The 13,111-nt window shown below is 37.3% G+C and overlaps 1 protein-coding gene across 1 annotated transcript in view; it reads right to left on the bottom strand.

Moving 5' to 3' along the window:
• HEATR1 (HEAT repeat containing 1) overlaps positions 1–13,111 on the bottom strand; it is a 38,257-nt gene that overhangs the window by 3,104 nt on the left and 22,042 nt on the right. Inside the window, exons 25-40 of the mRNA XM_080588288.1 lie at positions 12,844–12,950; positions 11,652–11,795; positions 10,854–10,972; positions 10,448–10,569; positions 8,964–9,092; positions 7,787–8,017; positions 6,343–6,469; positions 5,330–5,496; positions 4,721–4,767; positions 4,080–4,203; positions 3,054–3,194; positions 2,550–2,839; positions 1,727–1,877; positions 1,266–1,424; positions 355–489; positions 36–140 (exon numbers count right to left, since the gene is read on the bottom strand). Of these exons, the coding sequence (XP_080444414.1) occupies positions 36–140; positions 355–489; positions 1,266–1,424; positions 1,727–1,877; positions 2,550–2,839; positions 3,054–3,194; positions 4,080–4,203; positions 4,721–4,767; positions 5,330–5,496; positions 6,343–6,469; positions 7,787–8,017; positions 8,964–9,092; positions 10,448–10,569; positions 10,854–10,972; positions 11,652–11,795; positions 12,844–12,950 (2,298 nt within the window). The remainder of the gene's footprint in view (positions 1–35; positions 141–354; positions 490–1,265; positions 1,425–1,726; positions 1,878–2,549; positions 2,840–3,053; positions 3,195–4,079; positions 4,204–4,720; positions 4,768–5,329; positions 5,497–6,342; positions 6,470–7,786; positions 8,018–8,963; positions 9,093–10,447; positions 10,570–10,853; positions 10,973–11,651; positions 11,796–12,843; positions 12,951–13,111) is intronic.

Here is a 13,111-nt window from a genome sequence, read left to right as displayed (position 1 = left end):
TGCTGATGCAGATGAATTATCATTAAATTCCTTACCTTGAAGAAGAGGGGTCTGAAGGAAGCCTCAGAAAGTTTCATAACCATACTTATTAGACAATCAATAATGTATGTCTCTGTCTTACCAACTTCCTCCAAATCATCCTAGGAAAATTAAAAAACGTAATTCTAAGTTTGAAATAAGAATCTGAGCTTCCAAGCAAGTTTTAATTCTCTCTGTTTCAAGCTAAGTACCTGACCATAGTACTTTCTACCCCCTTGAACAATTTCAGAACAGAATATTTGATAGCAAAAAAATAACTGATAGAATTAGCATGAGAAGTTGAGCTGCCTCTGCTTGTTCCCCTAAACAAGCTACCTGGGCATGCTCTGTGCGGAAGTCCAGGGCTGTCATGAAAAATGCTGTCAGCTCAGACTGATGGGAAATAAGGTGATCCTTCTCCATAACAACAATGTGCTCCTTCAGAATGTTCATCAGGGGACCCACGCAGTTCTGCCAGAACAAAAGCAAAGCAATACAAAGACAACTGTGACACTGACAGTAACCGAGAAACTTGGCAAGGGAATCTGATTTTGCACTTCTCACATTTACTCATGAAAATACTAACAATAACTGACCTTTTCGCATTATGTTTTCCTGACTCACTTTTGCGGTATAAAAGAAAACAGAGATAGCTGAAGACTGTACTGGTCGTGGCTGGGATGGAGTTAATGGACAGCAGTCCATATGGTGCTGTGTTTTAGATTTGTGATCAAAACAGTGCTGATAATGCACTGGCGTTTTAGCTATTGCTAAACAGTGATTGTACAGTGTCAAGATGTTCTCTGTTTCTCACTCTGCTGCCCCAGTAATAGGCTGGAGGTGGCCAAGAGGTTGGGAGGGGACACAGCTGCGTCAGTTGACCCAAACTGACCAAAATGGTATTTTGTACCATGTAATGTCATGCTCAGCAATAAAACGAGCGGAGAGTTTCTCTAAGGCAGCTATTTCTTGGATCCTGACCAGATTATCTGTCTGCTGGGGGCAAGCGACTGCTTTTGTACTGCTCCTTTTTTTTTTTCTTCTTCCTTCTCTAGTAAAACTCCTGTATGTCCACCCCCTTTTTTTTTTTTTTTCTTCTCACTTCCAATTTTTTCCCCCATCCCACAACAGGAAGGTGAGCAAGTGACTGGTTGGAGGCTTACCTGCCAGACAGGGTCAACCCACCACAAAAAAAAAAAAAAAAGCATATTTTTAGTTACAATGCAAACAAATGGAAAAAATCTCACCTTTCGGTTATTTGCCACTTCACTGTAGCACTTAGTAACTGCAGGCAGGAGTATTCTGGGAGCAAGTTTTGTAGCTAGGATACTTTTCAATGATGTTACGCGTACATTTATCTGGGAAGAAGGACCAAATTCAACCACAATCCTCTCCAAGCGGACAACCTATCAGGAAATCCAGAAAAAGTTAAGTTATTTAAGTTGTTTTAGTTACCTAACTCAAGAATTGATCTTACAAATTTTACCATAGTTGTCTGTTACAAATGTCAGACTGGAATTTTGCTGTATGTACCACTTGGAACACATTACAGGAGGATGTCTGTGTACAGAGCTTCCCTGTCTTCAGAAGGCAAACACCAAAAAAATGCCTGCATCAGTGGCACAAGGTCAGAATTGCCCTCCTGGAGCTGCTGAACTGGGCAGATTCTGTAGGAGTCCGTCCTATCTGCAGGAGTCAGATGGCTCACCTGCAGCAAACAATCCATGAGATAAGGACTGAGGAAGTGTGGTAATGTTTCTGCAACCTTCAGCAGAGCAGTCACGGCACTTAACAAGTAAATCTCATTGGAGATGAGCTCCTTCTTATTTTTTAAAGTCTTCAACAGTGCTGGCATCAGCCTGTGAATAACCAAGCAAAAACACAGAAAGGTGAAACCACTGATCATTTGGAGGAACATTTGCAATCACATAAAATCCAGCCTTTAATCCCGCAGGGACAGTTTTCACATCAACTTTTACATGTTTAATTGGGAAAACTCTGTATTCTGGGCTCTTCTGCTGTATTTTTTTCCAGAGATAATGAAGAATAGTAGATTTAGTTGAAAGATTTAATAACAGTAAGAAATTTATATTTGTAATTAGATAAAACAGTCTTAAAAGCAACAGGTTAGATGCATGAATTCTTCCTGAATAGGTAGAATAAAAGAATGTAGCATGCAGTGTTTCCAACAGTACTGGTTCTCGTGTTTTTAACTACAGTCTATTCTACAGTAAAAAGAAAAAAAAATACAGTCTGACTTCTCTATAGCCCTAAGGACTGCATCTCCCTTCAGGGCAGCACACAGTTCCATAATGAACTGTACCAATTATAAAAGTCTCCTGCAATTTGCCGACTAGCTTCTTAGTTCAATAGCACTTCAAGCACTATGAACACCTTTATTCTCGTCTGCACAAAACACACATGGGCAGACTGCCCACTTGGCCTTCATCAGCATTCCTTCTTTCAGTAATGCCTTTCATTATAACTAATTTCTCCTGCCGCTGATTCTATTAAAAAGAACCCAACGATACCTTGGAAGCTGAGGGATTGTTTGGGCCTTCAGCGTACAGGTGACCTCAGCTATGCAGAGGAAAGCACTTCCCATCACATTCTTTTCCTCCTTCTCTGAAGAAATCAGATCAATGGCAGTTTTCAAAACGGGTACAAATGGCATGGGATTTTCTGTGCCAAAACCTTTGCAGAGTAGTTTGAGGCTGAACAAAGCAGTTTGCCTGTTGATGGCTTGCTCCTCCTCCTCTTCCTTTCTTTTGCACTGCACAATTGCGATGAGCTCAGGAACTAGCTCCAAGAGCTGCCGGATCTGGGAGGACAAAAGAACAAACGCTTGAAGAACACAATTAGAAACCCAGACCCTGCAAGGTAACTGGGCAGGCAGCCTACATCTCACCACCTCTCAAAAGCTGCCTGACAGACAACACTGATACTTGATGTTCCTACACAGAGCAAACCACTTCTACATCAATCTCTCTCTTTTATTTCTGCTAAAGGAACGGAGTTTAATGACTTAACCTCACCTGGCTCTTCTGCCACCTCGTGCGCTGCTGTACCTTATTGTTCAAAAGGTCCATTGCCTTACGTCTCACAGATGGGAGCTGATTTGTCATAAGTCCCCTAATTACAGGGATGAAGGTTTCTGTTGGCAATAAGGCATTGACCTGTAAGAGAGCACAAACAAAACAATATGAGAAATGCTTTCCTGTGTGCTGTGACACAGCCTCCAAGACAGGCAAACTCTTTTCAGCTTTCCACATGGGTTTCAGGGTCAAAGAAGAGGGGATAGGCCAGCCATGTTGTATCTGAGGCAGGCAAAAAAATCCAAAGGAGGTTCCAGTTACAGTACTTAATGTATGTTTACTGGCTACTAACCAGCCAATACCCACTAGTTTCAATATTTTCTCAGCAATTTCCTCTTTCTCACGTCTACACTGGTTTGTTATCCTTCCTTCCCTTAAAATACTTATAATGGTGCCTTGTGCAAAAACAACATGAAAACTGGAACATGCTTCACAGGCAAAAGAAATACAAGCTGTTCACACAGAGACTGAAAAGACTTATAGTTCACAACACCACTGAAGTTACTAGACAGTCAATCCAATTCTGCAAATACACTTCTGATCAGAAAAAGATTAGAAAGAAAAGCATAATGATTTTTCTCCATCTAAATTCCATATAGAAATACATAGCAGCTCCATAAGCATTAGTGAACTCATAAAATGATTTAACATGGAACGCTGCCAAAAGCCACTGTTCTCCACCAAATAGTTACTGAAACGACTGCTTCCAGCCAGTAGAACACAAACAAGAGGAAATAAGCATTCCAGATTTTTTTTTCTGCTTGTTCTGTCTAAACTGTTAGATGTAGTTGTTGAAAGTGCTAGAAGAACTCAAACAATGAGACAGCAGGTAAAGATTAATTAATAAAGATTAATTAATCAATAAAGATTAATTCAGAAAAAAAAAATCCTACATTGGTTATTAATTGCATCAATAAATAAAAGCAGGAACGTCCCACTGCTAACAAGAGGGCTAATGAGACATACTTTATCCATCATTTCATAGGACTTGCTAAGCAGAACCCTCCAAAATTTGGCTGTTGGCTTGTCTGCATTTCCTTCCACCGAGGATGCCACAGTGTTTATATAGTGAAGAACATCTTCTAATAGCCTAGACAGAAAGGAAGAATCTTTTAGTATGTAACAAGGACACTAAAGTAGTCAGCTTGGTTCCTACAATGCCTAACATTTCACAAACAGAACAGCAACAACAAAGGAAAATGAAACACCTACTAGAGAGACTATATATATGTATGTATATATACTTATATATATATTTCCCCACAATTGAAGCAATATATTTTGCTAAGAAATCTGGAATAATTTTAAAGATTTCATCATCAACAGCAAAATATTTATGACCAAGTACGTAAATAAGCACAATCAGAAATACAGAAATAGTGTAGATACTGGACAGAGCAATCTTTCAATAAATACTCCATGTCAAACTAAAAAAAAAAAAAGTAACTTGCATATAATAAATACTGCTCATTGCTGAGGACATTAAAAGTATCCTTGGAAAACATTTGGGGAAAAAAAAAACACTCTGATGGGACTACACTTACAAAAAAATATTCCCAGGTTACAATAAAGGCTAGAAATAGGAGTGGAGCAGATATAAAGCATACCTCTGTTCCAACTTCTGTAGCTCTTCTGTTTCTTCGCATTCAACTATCTGGTTTATAAGGAGAATGAAAATGCTAATTGTGAAAATTTTCAGTTCCCCACATTTGCACTTTATCATTGTTCTAGAAGAAAATCTGAGACCCTTAGGCAATACAGTCACAGTAGCAAACAAACTTTTCATGTTGGTGGATGATGCTCAGTCAAAATATTGGAAACCACTTCCAGCTAGATCCACAGCCAGATTATTAACATTAATTTTTTTTTTTTTTTTTTTTGAGTTAATACTATGAGTCTCACTCCAAACTTGGATTATACAGACTGAGTGAAATCCCAGACTCCATAAAGCCAGTGGGAATTCATTGGGGCCTGAATTTCTCTTTTTAACCTATTCATCAATTGCACAAACTGAGTCCATCTGGAAAGGCACTATTATAAAGTAATGAACATTACTGGGAGGTTTCAAAGCTGTGTAAATAAAGGTGTCAGCAAGATACACTGGATGGCATATTCTTTTATCCTCTTTGAGTATAAAATCATACTAAAAAGCACATTAAACCTCATCTGTTACATATGGCACAGTTACTTAATCTGATCAGTTTAAGAGTAATTACCTTTTTCACCAAACTCTGAGAAGTTAAAAGTTGTGACATGAAGGAGACTGACAAGAACTTGAAATGTCGAAGTTGTTTGCCTGAGTGAGACTCCACATTAAAAAGCTGCCCATCCTGATTTTTTAGCTTTGTCTTGCATGTTCTTGATTTTTTTGGGCCAGGATCATCTGTTGAAAACATTCCCAAAACAAATTCGCAGACATGAAAAAAAGACATTTGATTTCTGATTACAGAAAAAGTTTAATTACAGTGAAGTGGCTATCGAGGACAATCATTCTGCTGTATCCAAAATAATGTCAAAGTTCAAAAAAAAAAAAAAAAGGTTACCACAAAGATAATTTTTCTGTTTCAATAGCCTCAAAAACAGCAGTGCCATTTCACTGCCCTTGCTTCTGATCATTTTTTATGTTAAGAATCTTCATGAAGCTAAAGCTATAGCACACTGGCTACAAACATGAAAGACTTGTGAGGAAGGACCACAGACACTGTGTGTCACATATTTGGAAAAACTGCTTTCACTGTCACTACCAGGCCCTTCCTGGCTGAGAAAACTTATTCAAACACCAAATCCACCACGTCCTTACTTAAAAAGAAAGGACCAACCATGCCCTCCCCCTCAATGCTCTTTGAAATAACAGACTGGAAAAGTATTAAAATATATTATTTACTATATTGTAGAAGAAAAAAAAAAGAAACCTTAAAAAACAAAAAACAATCAAAATACAAACTCCCCCAACAGATAGTCCCTGTCATCTCATGTGCTATGAGTAACAGCTATTTATTTCAACTAAATGATTCAATGGACCTTCTAAATGAGAAGTGCTGTTTGATTCTAAGCACTCCAATCTATAATTAATGTACATCAAAAAAGTAATCACATATCTTAACCATTTTATAAAAAAAAAAGGGGGGGGGGAGGGAAGAAATCATTAGGGCAATTCTGTATGCCCTAGTTCCTACCGAGATAAATAAAGGGAGGTTCATGTACTTTTGCCGTTTTGTTTTGCAGTTACCTTCTTTGTTCTCTGGCAGCTCTGTCAAGTAGTGGATTATTTTCATCATGCTCTGGAACTGTGAATGTATATTAAATTCGCAACAGATGGAAATCCAAAATTCAGTGTCTGCTTCCAGCACAGCATCCTGTTTATAGTTTAAAAGGAGAGAAACGTTTATTTCAAGAATTAAAAAAAGATAAAAAGACCCCAAACTCCTCAGTCAATTTGTGAACATGCCATGGGGAGCTGCATACTGCCAGGGTTAGCACCAGGGTAACAGCAGCAAGGCTCAGAGAGAATCTCAGAGTTCCTGAGGGTGGGGAGAGAAAATACCATCTCACTCCATCTACTAAACAGCATCAGAAATAACCTCACCTGGTGGCATAGGCTATTTGTCCTATACCTCTGCTAGTGACTAATGGTGAAATAATCCATATTTCATCAGGGGTGTCTCTAGCCATTTCATACCCTGATGAAAAATTACTTAAAGCAGAGAGAAAAGTTACCTTTTCCCACTGTTCTTGATCAAGCCCCTGTTTCTTTAAACTAATCAAAACCTAATCTTTTCTAGGCAAAGATTTATTTTCTAAGAATAACTCAAGATCTCATCCTACAGGATGGCCAGGATTGGCACACCTGAATAGTATCCCATACAAAGTTTGTCAAATAAGATGGAAGTAACAGAGTGCTCAAAAATACTTTTCCATATCATAAAAGTAGCTCTTCTCCGCATCTTTAGCAGCTTTCATACATTTAATATAAAAATGCCCTCTAATCAATCAGAATAGTAATCTATGAAGAGTTTGGGGGGATCTTTCCATACATAGAATCATTCAGATTGGAAAACACCTCTAGTCAGAGTCAAAGATCATCTAGTCCAACCTTTAACCCAGTAGTGACAAGTCCACCACTAAACCATGCTACCAAGTTCTACATCTACATATTCCTTGAAGACCTCCGGGGATGGTGACTCAACCAATTCCCTGGGCAGCCTGTTCAGCAGGAAGACCATATCTTCTCACCTGTGTTTTTAGTAAACCCTTTTGTTTTACCTATAAGCAATGTTTTCACCTAATGCTAGGGTCTGCCAACGCTAAAGCAGCAAGAACTTCCACATATTTCTGACATAAGAGAGTTCTTACCTTGATAGTGGGAAGACCAAAATTGTTTCAACAGTGTTTTTTTTTTTTAAAAGTACTACATATCTATCAGATTTTCAAGTCAAGTACTGGTGTACAATATGATCTGACAATATGTCCAGGCTCAAGGACAAAAACATTTTATATCTGCCACACAAAATGTAGTCAACATCACCATCAGGTTCTGCTAAAGCACAAGCTCAGAGCTCACTACTTCTTTTAGCATAAAGTAAGGCCTCATCTTGCACCTTCTTAAAGGCGTGACTACGAACAGAAAGGAGGAGATCAGTCTTTGAGGAAAAGGTCAACTGCACTAGTCTAACCTTGTCTGTGCTTGATGTCGCAGTCACAGTTTTGGTGACGTACTGCTCAAACAGCAGCACCAGGAGAACCCAGAGGAACCTCTCTCCTCCCACTGTAGTGATCAGCTGGGTCAGGATGGGCAGGCGGCGGTGCTCTGGCACATGGGGCAAGGCATCCACGAACACACGAATGATTTTTATCACCACCTCTTCCACACTTCCTGAGGACTCTGACAAATCACTGTCTTCAGCCTATTTAAATACAGGTACAGCAGTTCAAACAGATTATCACAAACAAGTTCTTTCTTGTAAATCCAGCAGGTGAAAGAAAGCACTGTGTGGCTGATAGCTGTATTGCCAAAAGTATAAACTGAAAGAAATTTTGTTATAGTAATTTGCAATGGTTGCAATGAAAGACTTAAAACAAAAACAAAAAACCACACCAAATCCCCAAAACTTCCAAGCCCTTCCAAGCTAACTTGTTAGCAGTGGAAATTTTATTGTTTTTTTTTTTTTTACTAATTTACTTTTACATAAGAAACTCCTGTGTCGTCTTTCATGTTTAAATCTATGAATGACTTTACGATATACTAGGTCCAAGTGAAATCTGATTGAAGAAAAAAAGATTTCTTTTTGCTTGTTTATAACCATTTGTCTATCAAAGATGTCCGGACAAACAAACAACAAGAATACGCACACAAATATCACCTGTGCAAAAAAACAGCCTTTGCCAAATATTTTACCTTTCCACTTAATTCAGACTAGTTCTCTTACTGTCGTGTTCACAATGTATTATTAACCATGACACATTACCATGTGACTATTATAACCTTTTTCTCATTTCTAGCAGCTCCTGTATTGAACTTGCCAGCTGTTTCTACGGTGAAAAACTAGAACACAAAGTACGTTTTAGATCCTCTTTAGGTACAACTGTGGTACTATTTTCCTAAACCTTTTATGAAGTGCAGTTGCTTGTACGATTAAAAAAAGCAGCAGTTTTGATGAACTCAGTTGACTGGATGAGTAGTTTGTTAACATATTTATTACATATAATTCATTATCTAGCTACTTAAAAGTAATCCTAGAATTGGATACAAACATATTCTATTACCAATATTCCAAACTATTTATTCTACTTAATTAATAAACTTACTGTTTACATTTTTCCTACTCCTTTCCATTGTATAGACAAATTTACCTGTATAAGAGCAGGAATAACCATCTGCACTGTCTTATTTATTACTTGAAATGTGTAAGTATCATCCAGACGCAAGACGTTTGCTCCCATGAATGTAAAAATAGGCATAATGTTATGGAGAACTTTATCCTGGAATAAAAAGACAGATGAGATTAGTTTGTTTTTTTTTAAACTGAGCTGCTCAGTACAGTGTACTTTAAGGTATCTCTCATTGCCACAAACATCACTAGATTCCTATATAAGAAAATGAGAATCATTGCTATGTTCCCAAAATCGCCACTAAACTAATTTTAAACATATAGTGTCCCTTAAGACTACTTAATATGTGATTGTCACAGTTCTAAATACTATTTAGAGAACAAGATTGACTTCCAAGCAAATAATTGAAGAGTGGAAATTGACAGTTGAGTTTCATCATATGCTCTGAACTCTTCAACCCAGTGCTACAGTAGTATGACAAGCAAAATCAGCCTTCGGGAGATTTCCAGCTCTTACACAGCCCCCCTCCTTTATATTTCTAAAATATGTACAGCGATACAATAGAAAGCAGCAGTGCTGATATTAACATTTTGGCCTTTTTTGGCTAGATTGTAATCACAATATTACTTTGAGAGTGCTGAATTAGTGGTGTCACTTAGCTCAAGAATTAGATTCCTAGATTTTGTCCCAGATATGGCTACGTTTGTCATTTAGGTTTAGTGAGCTAAAGCAGCGTTATAGATTTAAAGAGAAGGATAAGACTTTTACCAAATATTTGTCTTTATACTGAAATTGAAAATCCTGTCACAGTCAATATTAATGTGTAATAAAAGCTTAGCTCTATAGTAGGTGATAGTAGCAAGATGGTGACAAAGAAAAATAATCCCCAAAATAAAAAAAGCCAAACTCAAATCCTCCAAAAGTTTGATTGTCAAGAACATCTCTTGACTCTGGGGTAAGAAGTAGCATTCCAAACGTGTGGAGAAAGCACTCAGTTAAAGATAAAGATGCAAACTGAGTTTGATACATTTGTGTACATTTTGCTGCTTTTACAGTTCCAGAGCACAAGAACTGTACTTCAAAGAGTACTGTCAAATTTCAATCCATAGAAGAGAAGACCTGCTTGTGGTCAATTAAAATCAGACCAAACCTGGTTGTATCATCAACTACATTTCTCATTGTACAAGATACAAACTTGTAAGAATACACATATTATTGGGTTGGATGCTCTCTCCTCCATAAAAAAGCAGGAGAAAGAAGAAACAATGTACCAGAACTTTGAGAATGTAGAGGTGAGGCAGAGCTGCTGTTAGAAAGCTCTTGCCACTTCTAACCCTCTTCATTGCAAATCATAAATGATGCATGACCAAACTATCAATACAGAGGTTTGTTTTAAAACGAAGTAGAAGACCCTAAAACAGTAGAGAACTTGTAAATTTTGCCTCTTGCTCCTTTTAGAAAAGTTCTTCCAATAGAAAAGCTCTGCATCTTCAGGCACTACTTACAGGAAACATGCCAGCAACAGCACCAAGGAGAAGCAGTGCATGATGATGTGTCTGGGGCATTTTAGATACCCTGATGCACTGAACTATCAGTTCCACATTGAATTTTTCTTTATCAAGGACATCTGCAAGCAAAAAAAAAAATTAATATACACCCTAATAGTAAACTATGTAGGAATAAACTTGAGTACACTCAAACAATGGCTTCAATTTGCAGACCATACCTAAAGGATCTAACAAAAAAACCAAACAACAACAAAATCCCACAATTAGTAGGACGAGCTTGTATACACTACGGGGAACCTATCTCTCTACAACACAATGTAGGCTCAAAAAAGAAAAAAGCTAGAGATTGTTGCTTTAATGATGTACTGGTGAGAGTATCAAGAAATAAGTCTGCAATTTTTACCTGCTGGTACTTTGCTACCATCTGAAGACAATTTCTGACAGATGTTTAGCAGGCAGCTGAGGATCAATTGCTTTGTATATTCCATATTTTCTTCTTCTGATGCCTGAGGTTCCAGACACCTATACATTCAGGAAGAAATTTAGAGATTGGAAAAAGAAGGTAAGTACTTTCCTTTATAAGTCTCTCTTCTTTGTTAGTTTCAAACACAGCAGCTTGCCTAATAAAAGACATTTATCAAAGTGCTGTAAGGAGTATCAGATGATTCCCTGACATATGATTGCCAGTCTACACAAAGGCATAAGAAAAAAAAAAAAACAACAAAAAACACACAAAACAATCTTTAGTAACTGCCTGGATATAGGGCTGGCATGAAGAGCAATACTTTTCTTAGGTTCCACTGGTTGAAAGCAGTTCCACAATGTTTTGGGAGGAATTTTAAAGTTTAAAATATTTTATAATAGTTCTGCAAAAGTTAAGTCCTGTAATTTGTGCCAGTTTTAGCACAGGTGTCATCCTTCTTAACACTCCCAAGAACCTGAGAAACAAAGTCTTCACATAAAAAGCTAGATATCAGATAACCATCTTAAAAAGCTCATCACATTGTTTTATAAGGCAAACAACTCTTAAAAACCTCCCATTCCCTTTAGCTGATTTACCTAAAAGCAGTTTAAGTAAAAAAATACAAGCTACTGAACCTGGCAATAAAGCAGAGAGAAAGCAGCCCACATTTTAATGCTTTACAATGTCTGTTGCAGAAGAGCATGCTCATAGACTCATGTTTTATAGAGGCATCATTACCGGCTCAGCAGGTTAAAAAGTGCAGGCACAAGTGCCTGTGGACGTTTAAGTTTCTTCTTATGCTGCAGTAATTCCAGAATAAGCATAACCCTCTGCCAGCTGAAGTGGCTCGTTTCTGGTGCCAATTCTGCCTCTTGCGGCTTTCTAAAAACGTAAGACAAGCGATCAGGATATACAATTGCAAATAAAATACTACAATAAATATTACAGTGTTTCAGGGAACAGATACATAAGTAAAAAAGAAAAAAAAAAGTATTTCTTTCAAATAATATCCTTTACTGCTTCTCCTGGGAGAGGTGGCAATATGTGGACTTTTGACTGAAGCAGCAAAACATTTTAAACAACTAAATTAAAAACAGGCTGAACTTGAAAAAATAAGCAAGTATAGCACACCTTCTGTGTATACAGAAAGTCTACGTGATGAAGCAGACTTCTGTGAGGAAAAAGACAAATGAACAACTATTATTAAATAATTGTCCAAATTCCAATCTGCTTGTCATACAGGAAACTTACACCTTCTGAACTACTATTTGTCTAACCACTGAGTATGAGGGCAATGGGCATGTGTCTATGTACACATGTACATAAACTCTGATGGATCAATGAGTCAAGATCATTAAAAAAGGTCCAGTGAACTAAAGCAAGAACATAAGAACAGTTATTCTAGGTCATGCCAAGAAAACCAACCCAAAATCCTGTTTCAACAGTGTCCAACAGCTGATGATTAAAAAAAAAAAAAAGTGTACAAAACAGCTTCTTCCTTATGAGAATGGGGAGAAGAAACAAGGTGAAGACTTGAAAAATCACTTGTATTTCTATTTTAACTAAAAGAAAATACTGTCTTTCAGCTGACTAACAGTAACACTTTGAAGCACATCGTTAGGTTAGCCATGTGTACAGTAATCTGTCCATACAACGTTTTTACCAATAAAGTTTAATACCTACAAAACCAAAAGCAAATGCCAACATCAGAAGTTTTATAAGAGGATTTTTTTTTTTTAATTAGGACTAATCTATTCTAAAACAGCAAAATGGGTTAGTTTTCTGCTGCTGAAAATAGCTCACAGTTATTTTATCACACAGGGAAAATGAAAAAGATAGTCATGCTTTCAAATACCAATTATGAAATGTACTAAATGAAAGGTGTTTTCAAACTGTATGGAAAACATTTTTCTATTTCTAGTTATTTTACTTCTGTTGCTGCATTTTCTGCCTTCTAGTTTGCTGAACAGTGGTCAGACTTCTGGTTTTCTCAGGTGGCTCCAGTTCTGTGACAATCTGCTCCGCACACACTGAAATCTGAAACAAAAAGCAATACTTCAATTATACACGAACAATGTGTCACACCACACACCTATGACCCCTCCTCCTGTTTTTTTTTTTTTTAAACACATCCCTTTCACGCACATATGGGTATATAATTCACCTATTTAAGTCTTATCACCTTAATTTCTGAATGC

This window comes from Anser brachyrhynchus, assembly GCF_964034855.1.
Source record: "Anser brachyrhynchus genome assembly, chromosome: 3".
Taxonomy (NCBI): Eukaryota; Metazoa; Chordata; class Aves; order Anseriformes; family Anatidae; genus Anser; species Anser brachyrhynchus.
Note: the sequence above shows the minus strand (reverse complement) of the source record. Positions and strands in the feature narration are given on the sequence as shown.